At 40.1% G+C, this 16669-nt stretch overlaps 1 protein-coding gene across 4 annotated transcripts in view; it reads right to left on the bottom strand.

Annotated features, from left to right (window-relative positions):
• nphp4 (nephronophthisis 4) overlaps window positions 1-16669 on the bottom strand; it is a 143056-nt gene that overhangs the window by 27028 nt on the left and 99359 nt on the right. For all 4 annotated transcript variants that reach the window (XM_034875512.1, XM_034875515.1, XM_034875513.1 and 1 more), the window contains 2 exons: window positions 8732-8892; window positions 7639-7822 (listed from right to left, as the gene is read on the bottom strand). In XM_034875512.1, coding sequence (XP_034731403.1) covers window positions 7639-7822; window positions 8732-8892 — 345 coding nt within the window. The remainder of the gene's footprint in view (window positions 1-7638; window positions 7823-8731; window positions 8893-16669) is intronic.

The following is a 16669-nucleotide window of genomic DNA, read 5'->3' as shown; positions in this document are numbered from 1 at the left end:
AATATGAATGTAAAAATATGAATATGAATACATAAAGTTACGCATACATCTTTTTGATAGTGTTCTTACTCCATACAGCACTGGCTTGAGACTTGAGTCCTTGCCACTTTTTGAAGCAAAGAGCCAAAGTTCTCTTTGAAGTCACGTGTGAAACATTGCATTTTCATTGTAGAGTGTGCCAACGTGAACACAGTCCAGGTTGAACCATGGCTTAGAAAGCTCAAGGCAGGATCAATACACGAAGACAAGCCTACAGCGATTAATTAGTGGCCTGAAAATGCCAGGGAGGTCTGGACACCGAAAGCTTTCAACGCCATAAGTGTCATGCTGATTGATGGTGAAAAAGATGTTAGATACATCCTGCAACCAGTTAATCATATTTCTGGAGGCGGAGGCTGGCCACGTCATTACAGATCTTTCTTTTGAATTGTCCGGCCATGTCATAACAGAAGCATTATTTGCCATTGTTTGAATGGCCTTGCTGACAGTTTGGAATTATCCTGAAAAACCATCCTCTTGACAACAAGACTGCCTTCAGCTGCAAACCTTGGGTGTTTCCCTTTCTGTCCTAAATGGCAAAATCATCAATTCCCCTCTTTTCTTTAAAGGAAAGTTGATCAGTAAGCACTCCAGGGTGTGTTTCTTTTAAAGACAGTAAATAATGGTCAATAATAATGTTTTCTTCTTAAATTAATTCATACCGCGCAGAGCCCCTACAGTACAGTAGCTGTGGGAAAGGCTTGCTTATGTTTTTGAACAGTGCTTTATACAGTACAGTAGCTGTGGGAAACGCTTGCTTATGTTTTTGAACAGTGCTTTATTCTCAAAATGCCCGGCAATGGAAGTGTGACAGATACTTTCTCACAGAGCCACAACCACAACACCAGCCGGCAGCCATGTGCCATCTTCACAAGAGCATTTTCAAATACCACAGGTCAAAAGACTTGTTTTGTGCAATTTACAGGTATAGTGAGGCCAACACATGCAATCCATTAGATGCAATTTACAACGGTTGACTGAAGAAATAATTAAAACTTTTGCCGCTCTTTAAATTACAGTGCACTTTGACACAATGCTCCCATTACTCCCATCCAATTCTAGGCTTTGGAACATCACAACATCCCCAATTGAGGTACTTAATAGCGGTGTAAGAAGTTTTAGCATTTGCTGAGGGGCTCTGCAATTCCTCATTCAGGATGCTTTCATATGAAATATGCCGAGTGCAGCAATTAAGTGGCTTTACCGCCCAGAACTCACACCTCAGTGAGCCTGTAGGAGTTTCAGAAGGGGAGCCAAAAGTACCCTCCAAATCTTTTAGAGGCAAACTCCTTCATCAACAAACTGATAATAGGCGGCAGCTAAATGAGTAATGGGGAGCTGGTGTTGCCATGCAAAGAGACAGGGCAGTTCTGCAGATTAATGGGTGATATGCCTGCTGTTCCGAAGCATTCCCCTCATCATCAATCACCCTTCTTCACTCGACTCAGCCGAATGTATTTGTTTAAGTTATTTTTCACAAAAATTACTGTGAAGACATTACTTCTGCTGTCACATAAACATCTCCAATCAACAACAAAGCCGTAGAGATCTCGTTCCCAATGCCTCATTATGGGCATTTAATCCTGCTTTCTTCTGTGTCAACAAAGGCTTTGATGATGGATAGAATTATACAATAAGAAAGCAAGGAAGCGATAAGATGAACACCCGGTGCTACTTGGCCACAATAAAACAAATGGCCTGATGATAAACCCAATTATGACCCTCTGATATAAATCAGTCAATCATTTTAATTAATCGGCTATCACTAGAACCATCATTAGGCTCATCAGATTATACCTACTTTAGCGCTAATCCAGGTTGATGTGGCTTTCTTGCTCTCAGTCACAATATCCGTCCCTAACTGCTGAATCCCTTTTGCAGATTGTTAAGACAGAGCCGATGACCCTGATCACTGAAATGTAAGCTAATACTCCTGGTTTGTGTTGCGGAGAGAAAGCTCAGCAAAGCGTTTGCTGCTCTGAGCTGTCTGTGGGGAAGAGAGAACAAAGTGCCAGGGGGCTGAACTCTATCAAATTTATTGACTACTTCTCTCTGTTGCATGACAATAACCCTACTCGGCACTACCCCACCTGCCCGCCCTCTTTGCTCTGCTGGCAGTTCTTGAGGTTAAGGCCACAACAACGCACTGATTTACTGGGCCCCAGAACAAATGGGAGCAAGCACCAAGGGGGTTTCAAAGTAGTCTGCAATATTCGATTTATTCTGCCTCCCTGTTCTGGGCCACTGACCTTTCAGAATAAGCAGATTCCCTCTCACCTCAGGGCTAAAAGCAAGGTTACAAAAGTTGGGCCTTGAAGCGCCAACAGCAAGAGCTTTTTAATGAGTAAGACATACTATGTGTGCATCCCTTAGGGAAGCCTTTGAGCTAAACTAATTGTCAGGTAAATTTCACTGATATTTTGTTCCACTGGTGGCAGCTTTAAGCAGAATTCTTTCTACTCTTACCTGCTTTAACAGTCAGTCTCTCCAGGGCTTATCAGGAAGCTGCAGATGAGGAGCAGTGTAGGGTCTGAGGAAGGTTCTAATCCGTCTTCTCTACTGTGCTGAAGCAGATACATGTTTTCTGTTTGTGTTTGTGTGTGTGTGTCTGTGTGTGTGTGCGTGTGTGTGTGTGTGTGTGTGTGTGTGTGTGCGCATGTGTGTGTGAACAGCAAAAAGGACAGCAAGAGACTGTGAGAAACTATACAGACAGCTCAGTCAGCCAAACAAGTTTATATCAATAGGCTTTCCCTTCTGTCAGATATGGGCCTTTTTACTGCTGGCAAATATTACAAAAATCTTTCCAAGTTGATATTAAAAGTGCTCACTGTCTTCATGTTTTGGCAATGCAGCTAATATTACGTTTTCACGAAGCTAAACTCAAACAATATGTGTGTAAGAAAGAGTTTGATAATAAAAAGCATCAAAATGTATGATATATATAACAGCTGCAGCCTTGGCTCACACGAGCTAATTTAGGTCCAGTCATGAAAATGTGTGTAATTTAAAGTTATTACCAGCCAAAAGAAGCACCAATTTGTTGCCTTATAGTTGCCTTAGTTTTAGGACAATGGATTCAATGACAGGATGGAAGAGCAGGGTCACGAGTCAGTTCACCTGTGATGCTGATCAGGGTCATTAAATGCTTTTGTGTAGAAGTCACCACGCGTGCCAGAGCACGCTCTGGAACAAAGTCGAACGGAACTGGGCATCCCTTTCAGACCAAACGCGGCTTGTGGTTCCCACTGGGTTCAGCGCACATCTGCGCCCTGCACTCAAAGTTCAATCGGAAGCACACTGCTGTTTCACTTTGCTCGATGCAGCGAATATGTCGTGACGCAGTGAAAGGCATTGGACACACTGGGTTGTAGAGCAAACATTGCCATTGGTGCCTTTGGTTTGAAAGGCCCTTTTTTGAGGAGACAGAGCAGCAAAATGCAAAAAACTGTGGACTGATGAGTGAAATAAATCTCTTGCATTGTCCTTCTCAATGTCAACAAGCTCTTATGTAAGGTAAGAGTGCTACATTTTGTTTTTGTACATATCCATGGGAGAATTGTTAAAGGATGTCAGCAAAATCATTAGGAACTATCTTCCAGGGAACATTAATATCTGCATTAAATTCAAAACTCACATTTGATAAAAGGAATGGACATAGAGACTGAACAACATTGCCCTCCTCAGGTCCCACGTTAAATGGTAATGTAGACATGCAAACACAACTTAATTAACACAGTGAGAGCATACCGAATACCAATGAAGGCACCCTTTCTTTTGAGTATATACACATTTGTCATATGATTTGTTAACTTGTTCTACAGCCTCAAATGTATGAAAATGTTTTTGCTTTTTCTTGCGTCTTTCATTTTTTACTTTTTTATGTCACCCTTCCTTTACTTTCATCCATCTGCCATCATATATTTTGTGTTTGCTTGCCTTTCTGCTTAAGAGAGATAATATATTACAAAAGTCATCAATTAATCCACAGTATCTGTCTGTGCTTTACATCATGATGACACAATGACATTACAAATATTACAAATTACAAATATCATTCAATTATTTTAAATGTATTATCTTTGGTACAGAGTGGCTAACACATACTGATGATTGGGCTTTGACATAGCAGGCTTTTGCCTATGTAATAGTGTTGACAGGTGCTAAAAAGTACCTGCTTCCAAACGTTGGGCTCTTGCGCAGTTTTCAACTGGGTTCAGGTTTAATTTATCTCTCCTCGTGCTTCTATCTTCATTTTCAACTCAGAGTTCATGTGGATTAAGCAGATGAAATCAATAAAGCATAGTGGCTTTCCCCTGGATTCACCAGGTGATCGGTTTCATGGGAAAAGCAGGTGGTCGTCACGGTTTATACACACCTCATCTGCTCCTACAGTTCTCTGTGAGGAGTGCTTTATTTCTTCATCAAGACCTCAAACGACAGCAAAAACGAACCCCCCATGTTTGAGACACGAGTCACAACTCTCTATTATTCAGACTAAGCCAATTTCTTTGGGCCTTATGATGCTATTAATAAAAGCTGCTTTGTAGAATGATTGAATAGGCCTGACAGCGTATATCATTACAATTTAATTAATTACTTGTCAATTCCACCTTTGTGATGATTAAAAAGGATATCATTTGGTATTTCACTCTTTTTCATTTGGAAATGCCACTCTGCCACTCACTTTTTCCAATAAAGTCTAATTCGGATGAATTCCCAATGGGGCGAAGCAGTGACATGAATCATAGCATGCATGACTAAAACATGTACAATTAGAAAAGGGAGAGAGCAGTATGTGGTCAAGACTGCATTGCTTGTGAATATGGCATGGGGGGGGAGAGATTATTATATACTGTATTCATTGTATGTTGACAACGTAACACCATGGTCCATATGGTAAATGCATAATTTCTAAAGCAAAAATTCTGTCAGGCCAACTACATGCTATCCCCACCACTCTCCTAGTAAATTTAAGTCACTGCCATTACAACATTTTTCCATAGTGCTATTGAAGTAGCTGTCACTGAAATGTAACCCTTCTTTCAATTGTTTTAAATAAAAAGCTTATCAGGAATGGGAGAAAAATTATGGCCTGTGAGTCAATGAAAGGCGTTTTTTATAATAAATCTCTGAGTTTGCATTTACAGCGAGCAGCATCAACAACAAATGAGAACAGGAGAAGATCAGAAAACAGAGAGGATTAAAATATAACAATAATATGGGAAATTAGAAAAAATGCCTCTGTCCTACATAAAGCTGTCTCAAATAAAAGCTACAATTGAGCTCATAAAAGGCCATTTGCCCATCTTCAAGGATTATTTGGTAGACATTACACTAGTCAACATTATCATATCACAATCCATGAATAAAATTAAATCAGCACATTATTCTAAATCAACAAGATCCTCACAACAAAAAGAAATTTCAGACTCACTGGAAAAAAAAAATGCTTTCACTGCTTTAGCTACCCTTCCTGTCACACTGCCACACATTTCTTCTCTTCTCTCACACTGTGTCGTCAACCTTTTTCAAGAAACCTTCCTTAACCTCTCAAACTGAAATCTAAAAGCTTTATCTGCAAACTGTCAACACACAAATATAGCCTGTCATTGAGTGTGCATTTTTGAGTCCATCCAGTTGGGATTTAGGTGTAGATTTTCCAATCCATAGAAAAGCCATGTAATCCTTCTATTGAACTTGAGACTTACACAATTTGGAGTTGCAGGGTTCTCACATGATGTCATTGATATACTCTACCTGTCCACCTCTCATTTCTGCCACCTTGCCTCATCACACATCCTGTCCACGCTCTGCTACACCTGTCTGTCTATATGTCTGCCTGCATGCATGAGTGCACGCCTTCTTGGCATGTGTGAGTGATTTTATATGCAGGCATGCTTGTGTGTGTGTGTGTGCGTGTACGTGCGTGTGCGTGTGTCTGTCCTTCCTATGAAATCTCTGCCAAAGACTTCATACAGCAAATGCCATGGGTAACTTCTGATTCTCACAGTGAGCTTTAATGACCGAGCTTCACATCATACCCCCAACAAATAAGAGCGCTTATGTATTGCAGGTTGATGACATGTGCAAAGAAAGACAGAGAAAAGGTGAGAGAAGAAAAATCTCTACATGAAATTGAGGTGGAAGAGAGTGTGAGATAGACAAGTAAGAGGAAAATTGATGAAAAGCAGAAAAAAGTAAAACCGTGATAAAGAGCAAAGAGAGAAGTGTGAAGTGTAAGAAAGGCAGTGACAGATGGAAGCAGAAACAAAGAAAAGTGCTTGTGATTCCTCCCTCCGTAAATTGATTCTGACTGTCGGCCAAAGCGCCTGATGGATATTTGAGCCTTGATTGGAATTTACATAGCAGGCACAACCCTCCCCCACCCATCCCCAGCACACCCAATAACCCACTGAGCTCTCAACCTACTTTGAGTGATAAGTGCTGGCATATTTAGCCCCAACAATGGCACTCTGCAGAGATTCTGAGGCCCAGAGAATGCTGCATTGTTTATGAGAGGTAGTATCATTTCAACAGTTGATTAATGGCGAGGAAGCTATCGTCAGCTGCCATCGCACTGCAGGGGCACACCAGGCCCAAATTGGATGAGTGCGAGGGAAGAGAAAAAGGTGCTCAGTTGCTAGACGGAGTAGAACTATCACATCCACATATTTCACTTTGGCACAGTGTTTGCTTTGCAAGCCTGCACGCCTTCAGAAAATGGGAACTTTCAACAGCAGCAGCAGCCCCGGGGAGACATTCATTTTTCCAACTCTACACATCAATCAAAGTAAACAGACAACATTACTTCATAATCTGAGGCTCCAAATGGAATATGATCGGATTATAAAACACTTGTAAATATTTCAGAGGCAGTAGAAGATTTGGGTGATAGTGAAACTGGATTTTCTTTTGAAAGCTAGAACAAATACAATTTCACAGCTTTCCTCACAATAACCTTCATGTTTTGGGAACAAACTTTTCACGACATCCTTCAGTCCATACATTTACTCTCATCCCTCCTCTGTGTCCTAATGGGAGCCGTACTAAATTAAATCTTTCTGATTTACAAGTTTCTCCATAGGAGTACGGGCTAAATGCAACACAAAGTGAGACATATACTTCATCCAATACTCCATACAAGTGCATTAACCATACAACATTTTATGCTTATACATCAGTACCTAGTACCGTATCTGGGAACACAATATCAAAAGCCTCTTGCATGTATCCATTAAGAATCATGACTTGCACAATCAGGACAATCAGGGAATAAGAATCATTAATAATTCATAAAGAAGAGAGAAGGAGGTTGAGCATCAACATTTATTTTTGGCCTTGAGATCCACGTGTGCCAATTAATATCAACCAAACTTCCATACTTTGGTCACACAATGCCACGTGTACCACTTCAGTTGGAAGCTCTAAAAAGGCTAGTAGGTGGACCTTGAGTTGAGATCATTTTGTCACACCTAAGGAAGTTTGTTTGGTTGGTCTGTCAATTGGTTGATATTCTATGTTGTTAGCCATGGGCATGTCAGTATCGGGCAAATAAGAACTTCAAAAATTAAGTGTCAAAAACATCCTTGCAGTACTTGCCTATGTTGCCTGTGCGAATGTGCAGCCGGCCCCTGATAATGGTGTGGACCGTCATGGGGCTAAGGATTGACTGTCGGCCCACATCCGCGCATGTCAGCGGGGTGTCCTCTCCCACATAATCAGTGGTCAGCACCTCCACCTCGTGAAGGGCCTGCACTGCCGATTTACCTTGACGCAACATGTACTGGGGATGCAAATTACAGTAGGAGAAAAAGAAAAGAGATACAATAAGACACATGTATGTTTGATAATTTGTAAAACAACTATATCTCAAATGTGCTAATCAGTGATGATTTAATGAATACAGCCTGGCAAAAAAATGAAAGTACATTACAGTAGGAATGGGAGTTATTGCTTAATGAATAAATAAGGTCAAAACACCACTGCCCAATTGTAAACTACTCCTTTAATTTTTCCTTATTAAATGCTTTACACATTTTATCAAATTGCTAAACAGATCAATTCTACATCAAGGTTGGCAAGAAAATTTCTATCCAATAAATAAATAGCAGAGTTGAAAACAAAAAAAAAAACTTATCTGTGTGCTTTGTTTTTTACTTTTGGGATTAAAATAGGAGGGAAACTTGCTTTGGTCAAATCCTTCAACACAGGGTACACAGGGAGCTAAATTAAATAGTTCTTGGTTTGTTAAGCTGTCAATACATTTGCAAATCTCATAAAATATAATCATTTGTATTTGTTCTTGTCCCGGTAGACATAGAGTAAAATCATTTATAACACTTATTGGGAAATGTTTGGTGTATTTGAGGAAAACAGGGTACTTAGCGGTAGTTTTTGTATTTGACATTCTATTATAAAATGCAGTTGTCTCTGCAACACCTGGTTCATTCTATTAAATGTGTTAACAATCTGGAAATGCTGCCTGAATCCATGACAGATGCACTGTGTTACAGTGAAGGTGTGTCACAAATTGACAATGCATGTGTAAGGATGTGGGAGGTTCTGGGAGGTTCTTGTGAGAACACCACATCAGTGGAAATTAAGAGTTTGTAAGTAACATGACAACTAATGCTGAAAAATGATCATTTTAATCTCCATACATCTGAATTATAAGCCAACCTCAGCCTTTTACCTTGAGCTCGATGGCAGTGGAACCTATGAGGAGCAATGAGTCGCTGTTCCAGATGTCGATGTGCATGGTGTGGAGGGCCAGGTAGCGCAGAAACCAACGCTTCTCTCCTGGCCTCAAGAAACCCTCATCTACTCTGAAGTGCACCTGCAGACCTGGAGAGCCTAGACAAGGAAAGAAGAGACTTCAGCATGGAAGGATAAACGCATACACTGTTCAAAAATGAATAATTGGATTAAAATATGCAATGTTATGGTAGTTGATGGCTATATCCTCCAGTTTAAAAAAAAAAAACAATCAGCCACTGAGAGCTTCCTAGGCTGAATTAGTAAAGTAAGTAAGCAAGTAAGTAAGTAAACTTATTTATAAAGCACCTTTCAAAATCAGGGTAACAAGGTGCTGTACAGTGCAACACTGAGTAAAAATAGACAGTTAAAACAGGAGGAAACAATGTAAACAAAAACAAACATTAAATCATCATCATTAAGAATAAGGACATCATCTTCCTACAGAGATAGCTATCCACTAAAAATAAGAGGAAAAAAATGGATGAGATAGATGCAGCTGGATTGCTTGTTCTAAGTCAACCTACATGAATAACAACTTTTACATAAAGTCATTTATGTAATATATTGTCATAAAAACCAAAATTAAAAGTGTTTAGTTATCTGCTCCTAGTAACCATTATAGCTTCTGTTTCAACTGACACAAAGGTTGACACATATATTCATGTGGATCTACAGATTAGGATTGGTTACTGCAACCACTTAAAAGCCCAAGCTTGGATGTAGAGCTCTAATTGGTAAGTAACTATCAAGTATTTTAATAAATGGTTAATTGTTTAAATAATGTTTTATCCAAAAATTCCTAATTTTACCTGGTCAATTGTGGAAATCTGCTGCTTTTACATGACTTATTCCATATTTTCCAAACGGAATAATATTGAAGTATTGGACTGATGGTCAAGGAAAACAAGACATTTGAATCCGGCTAGAGAAAAGTGTTATGTGGTTTCACTGACATTTTACAGACCAAAATGTTAATCAAAGCAGTATTCAGCAGATTAGTTGATAGTGAAAATAGTGTTGCAAACAAAATTTTAAAAACGTAGCAAGTGCAGGACACTGTGTTTTATCTGTGTCTCATTATTTGTCTATCTTTATTGAAGTGCAACACTTAATCACCCATACACTACATTAATGCAATGGCAAGTTGATAAAGATACACAATGTGGAGAAAAAGTCACCAATCTGATCATTATTTTTGCCTTTTTCCTTGATCAAGATGGCTTTGAATTTGGAGGAAGACCCATAATGTCTGTTACCAGCTGTCTAACATGTGGACAGATCTGAACTGGGGCAGTGGCCATCTACTGGGAGTCATTTGATCTGATGATTGTTCTGCATGGGAGTACAATAACCAGGAAAATGAGGCCATTTCAGCAAATAAGAAACACCCTAGGGTTTCCCATAATTCAAGACGATAATGGTGCCTAACATGGCCAGAAAACCTCAAGAGTGATTATATGAACAGGAGGATAAAGTCATGGCTTTAATCAGCACATCTACAATGGACCCTTAGGAGGAGTTAATGCCCCCCTTTATCACTCAGAAGAAAGATTTTTTTTCTTTTCGAAGAAAATACTTTACACACAGTTTGAGGACTGAAGCTGTTTTGAGGACAATGGGCAGCCGTAAATCTCTTAACATATTTAGCATTGATATTTTAGCCATTTGTTATTTTTGTTTATTTATAAAAAAAATTAACTTTTAGGACATTTTTAGAACTTAATTCGACAGTACAGCTAAAGACATGAAATGGGAGGGCACGACATGCAACAAAGGGACGCAGGTCGGAGTCAAACCCGGGCCTGCTGCGTCAAAGAGTAAACCTCTACACATAGGCCGCTCTACCAACTGAGCTATCCGGGCGCCCAGCCCTTCTTTATTTTACCCCCTCCTGGAAGGTCACATGCAGGGACATGCACACCAGCCATTTCATTTTGATTAAATCAGATCAGAGTAAAAGCACAGACTGATTTTGAGAATTCAAAATGGGGGGCAGCTCTGTGATCCAACGACATGGAGGACTCATCTTCTAACTTCAAATTGCTCAAATGAAACAGACCCGATCAGAGATCCAACTTAGCTGGTGAGTGGGTATAATCCGTCAGCTGCAGCCCAAACCAAACCCAACCCGCAGCACTGTGTTAATGTTGCGGCACACATGTATCAAAGGTGTAAGTGTGGGTCTATGAGCCAACTCAACTCCCACAGTTCTCCCCCATAGCATACCTGCAACTCCTTATCAAAGCCCCCACGCTGTCTTTATTCCCATAAATTCAACGTGCAGAGAAGAGGCTGGCTGGATAAAAATGGAGTAATGAGGACCTTTGGCACGCACATTCCACTATGCTGATTATCAACTGTATATTTTTTCTCAGCATTTTAAGGACCACTCATCTCGTCAATATAACTTCATCTTAATCTTAAATGAGAAAATAACCAAAGCTCAAAGGTTTCTTACTTGTGTAGAACTTAAAGGAGAATTCTGGTCGTTTTCAACACGTAGCTCTATTGTTTGGAAATTTGGAGAGCTGTCAGTTGCAAGAAAAACTAAAAAATTGGTGCCGCCTACACCTTGTTATTCTGCTGCTAGAGTTAGCACCCAATAGGCTCAAACAGGGCAAGTTTAAAACTGTTTTTAGCCTCTTAACATGTTTAAAATGTCATTACAAGTGCCTACCACTTTGCAATGATGCCTTCCGAGGGAACACAGCGAATCTGACTGCAGTATATGCAAAAGAAATGCATAATAGTTGTGGTAATCCATACTTCTGTTTATTTCCTGTTTTCCACACTAGTCAATTGTCAAACTGATACAATACAATATTCCAAAATTATTTTTTTTCAACAAGAAAACAATCTGCCGTTGTTGTGTCCTTAGTAATGACTAAGTAAATACGTAAAAAAAACTGTACTATGTTGCTTTGGTAGCGTCTTTGATAAACCAAATCTTGTGTTATGTATTGTACAGCAACATCTCACCGAAGGCCGGGCTGACTGCTAGTTTGGGCGGTGTCATTTTCTTTACTCTGTGGCCCAACAGGTGAATTAGGTCTCAAACCTAATGTTAGTGAAAGTGTTGACATATAAAGGGATCAAACATTCGTTGTAGATCATGAGATGAGAGTATAGAACGTTGTTCCTCGTCCATGTTTGATCAGTGTGGTTAAATTGTATGTACGGGAAGAAGAAGTATTCTACCCAGAAGTTATTGTACAAACATCGTGAATTGGTCTAGCATTGGTCTGCTTTTATGACTTAGAGTGTGACTCTATGGAGGCCTCTTCCATCCTTTATGCTGTGGTCTGCTGGAGAGGGGGCAGCTTGGACAGGAGCAGACTCAATAGACTGATCAGGAGAGCGTGCTCTGTCCTGGACTGTCCTCTGAACTCCATAGAGAAAGTGGGGAGAGAAGGATGTTCGCTAAGCTGACATCCATCATGGACAACACCTATCACCCCCTACATGACACTGTGGGGTCCCTGAGCAGCTCAGTCAGCAGAAGACTGATAAACCCACGGTGTAAGAAGGAGATGTACCGCTGTCAGGCTCTACAACACCAGCACCACCTGATGGCTCTGTGTAATATATGTACATAGATATCGGTAAATACATTTATGTACATCTGTACATATTTATATTTGTACATACCTCACTTAATTTACTTTAAAATACTTTTTATATAATGGCACTTTACATTCATTCAGTACTTTTTGCACATTATCTTTTGTTTGCCTGTTGTTCGTTGGTTTGCTTTTTACAGTGGAAATACTGCTGCTGTCACAAGGGAATGTCCCCATTGTGGGATGAATAAAGCATAATCTAATCTAATCTAATTATACAGACCTGTTTGGCAGATTTCAAGAAAACTATAGAGACAAAGAACAAAGAAGTTTTGATATTACTGTGCTGCTTAAAAAGTATTTTTCCCTAACCTAACCTACACAGACTCCTTCATCTCCCCCTCTCCTCTCCCCAACCATTCGCAAACTCTCTCCACTTGGACCATTAGTTCACCCAGCACACTCTGGGCTTATGTGCAGTGGACTAGTGGCGATGAGAGCACAGAAGGAGAGCGGGAGAAAAGGAATGTGTATTTGTGCTCGCAAACGGGAAGGACCTGACAGATCTGGCCTTAGGGTTGTTTTTGTGTGTATGTGTGTGTGTGTGTGTGTGTGTGTGTGTGTGTGCGTGTGTGCGTGTAAGCAGCTATTCCCATTCCCCCCTAACCTGGATGGCCTGCCTGGTATGTACACAGCAGGCCAGGCAGGCTGAAAATCCTGCCGGGGATCAAAAACTCTCAACAACGCTGTGAAGGCTGCAGGCAGAGAGAACAGTGAGGATGCACAGAGTGTACAGCTAGATAAAGAGACTGACGCAAACCAGGACATCACGGTAGACTAAGGCTACACTAACTAACAAATCTGTGGGGGAAAAAAATGCATTTTGGCCACTTAAGGTTTCTCACTGCAATGTCAGGGATATGATGCGCAAACCATTACCACCTAAATGTAATTATCCGCAACAGCAGATACATTCATATGTTTCAGCAAGCTGCCCATACATTTGGATTGACATTAGTGTTTTCCGTTTCATTTGGAGGATATCTTGTTTACGTTGAAAACAATTATGCAATTGTAAAAATGTTTAATGGAGTTGTGAAGCAAAGTTGTATATGTCTCTCGCCTTGTTGTAAAAAAAGAGCAATGTCAAAATTATTTGTTTTAGACCTGACTATTTAAGACCTAGCGCATATCGTGACATAAAAAATAATAATAATAAAAATTACAGATGTCAGACTCCAGAAACATCATCTGAAAGAAATCCCAGATTTCCTTATTCGCACTATAGGACTGGTGTCAAGTCATCATGTGAAGGACCCAGAGCACCTCCACTCTTAGGGTTAGCTCTGATCCAAAAGCGACAGGGAGGTGCCTGAGAGCTGCTATGTGGGTCTCGTCTGGGCAGTGTGAAGGTAGCCGGGGCTGGAGCCGCCAGATACTCGGCAGAACTGGATGACGGCCGTTGTCTGTTGGGGACCCTTACCAGCAGGTAGATGTTTTTCACTTTGTGCATGAGACTCCAGTGCCCGTTCACACAACATCCCCAGTTTAATTGTTTCTTGCACAAGAAGAAGTAGGCTTAAAATTTAACCGCGGGCACCCAGATAGCTCAGTTGGTAGAGCGGGTGCCCATATATAGAGGTTTATTCCTCGACGCAGCCGGCCCGGGTTCGAATCCAGCCTGCGGCCCTTTGCTGCATGCCACTCCCCCTCTCTCTCCCCTTTCATAACTTCAACTGTCCTGTCCAATAAAGGCCTAAAATGCCCCAAAAAATAATCTTTAAAAAAAAAAAGATTGGCTTTTATTAAGCCAAGTCATCACTAAACTTGCACTTCCCCATTGCTGAAGAATGCTTTCATGTCTGTGGTACAATCCGAAACAAACTTGCGCCAATCACACGAAAGCTAATATGAGCAATTTAAGTTGCATGTTGGTTGCATTTGTAGTTGTAATACAGCGAATTATATTTGAACTAGAGAAGGAATAAACTACAACAACACGGAATCATGCAAAAAAACATTCTAAAGTGCGAAGGAAAATTAAGACCTGTTTAAAATTATTTAAGACCTAGAACACAATTCTTAAGCGAATGCAAGACTTTTTAAGACCCCGCGGAAACCCTGTGAACTGTACCACCGGCAAACATTTCATCTCTGAAAAGCCCTGTGAACCTTGAGATCAATCGAAATTCACCTTAACAGATGCAACAAACCCAACTGGAAAGTCGCTGACATGCCAGTCAAGCACAGTCTGAACATGCCCACACATACCTGAGAAGAATTCTAATCAGGAGGCAAATGAAAACAGCTGTGTGGGTGGACCGTGGCTGTGTAGGGCATATGCAGAATTATTCCCATCCCTGGCAAATAGTTGCTTAAAATAACACAGGTCACATATTGACCTGCTGTTACCATTTGCTAATATGCTAATAAGAACTTCCAGTGTGTCCCACTGCTGCATTTTCAGCAACTCGCTCAAAAATGCAAATGATTTCAAAGGGAGCAAATTAGATATTTGTTTGCTCCCTGGTGAATTATTTTAGCTGTCACTTCCTACAGTTTAACCATTTTAATGGCTTGCACATAATTGTCAAAATTGTACACCTGTTGTCTTTCTGAAATAAATCGTGGAGACAGAACACTTCAATCGCTGTGTGAACTAACTTATATTAAGTAAACAGCAGGACGCCATGTCTCACTTCCTTTCTGAGTCGGTTTAGTGCCACAATGGGAAAGAGGAAGTTAGGGAGAGAAGGAGCTGATTGTCTGCTGTACCATAAAATGACTGGGAGAGATATGCTTTCCTCTTGTATGTGGTGGGAAAGAAATGTACAACAAAGCTATATTTGGGCAAATTCACATGTTTGGGACCCCAACTTTAAAATTAAGGAATTACATTTTAACCCATTTACTATGTCAGTGCACAAACAAAGTTTTGGATTTTGCTCTCACATTTTCATGTATCACGTCCTGTGTAGAGAGAGATGATTTCCTGTCTGGGATATTCCTGTTTTGCATTCAACTTGATCAAATGCAGGTGTACTTGATAGCTGGATTGAAAGACATTTTCTGAGAACTAATGCGTGAATGAAACATTACATAAAAGGGTTGTCCACCCACCGCCTTAACAGGCTTAAGGAATTCAATTGGTTTTCAAATACTCATACTGAATGATGAGCACTCAGTGGATCATTGATCATGTACAATAATTGGATCATTCATATTTTAATAATTCAGTTAAACTGTAGCTAAAACAGAGTGGGCACAATGTTTTACATTAACATTCATTTGCCCGATTAGGGACTAAAAGATTACAAAAGACTATAAAAAACTGTAAAATGTAGTTGTTTGCCATTATATTATACCTGAAATAGTAAAAATTTGTTTTACAATGGTGCTATAAATTAGGTAAAAGTGGTTGGTTTTAATGAATGACAAAAACATACAGTGATCGTGGAGGGGTGTCACAGAGGGCTCCTTCTTTCGACAAAGAGCCTACAGCGATGCTAGCGGCTCTTTGACCATGTACTCTGGCAAAGCTAAACTTTCAGCTAATGCAAGGATCCCACCATGCTCACAGTGACAATGCTAACATGTTGATGTTCACCAGGTATATTGTTTACAATGTTCACCATGTTTGTTCAGCATCTTAGAATGCAAACGTTAGCAAATTCAGCACTAAAGACAAACAACAGCTGAGGCTGATGGGAGTGCCTTTAGTTTTTCAGGTATCTGTTCATAAACCAAAGTACTGAAGTATTGCTGAAACATTTTATTAATGGCAACAAATGTCAACCCCATGCTGGTGCTAGAGGAAAAGTCCCAGGGTGAATTAGGATTCATTCTCTGGGCACTATGAATGTCCAATAGTTGTTAAGGTTATTTCAGTCTGAAAAGTGGTGGAGTGACTGTCACACTGACAGACCGTTACTGACATCCCTAGAGGCATGTCACAAGCATGGCTAAAAAAATATTTTGCCATGTACACACATTGTCTTGTTACTAGACAATAGCCAAGGATTTGGACTTGGAGTGAGTTACTTGTGGTGCTGACATTAATTAGCTGCAGCTGATATAATCAGCCTTTCTGTCATTGACATCTACAAATGACAAGCCTGCTAATGTTAACTGAATGTTTTAGAAATTGCTGTTTAGCAACTCTCCGTAGTAACAAAAGAGACCATTGAAAAATAAAACACAAACACGCACATACATATATACACACACATACATACATACATACATACATACATACATATGTATATATATATATATATATATATATATATATATATATATACACACACACATAC

The sequence above is a fragment of the Etheostoma cragini genome, chromosome 7, assembly GCF_013103735.1.
Source record: "Etheostoma cragini isolate CJK2018 chromosome 7, CSU_Ecrag_1.0, whole genome shotgun sequence".
In the NCBI taxonomy this organism is placed as follows: Eukaryota; Metazoa; Chordata; class Actinopteri; order Perciformes; family Percidae; genus Etheostoma; species Etheostoma cragini.
Note: the sequence above shows the minus strand (reverse complement) of the source record. Positions and strands in the feature narration are given on the sequence as shown.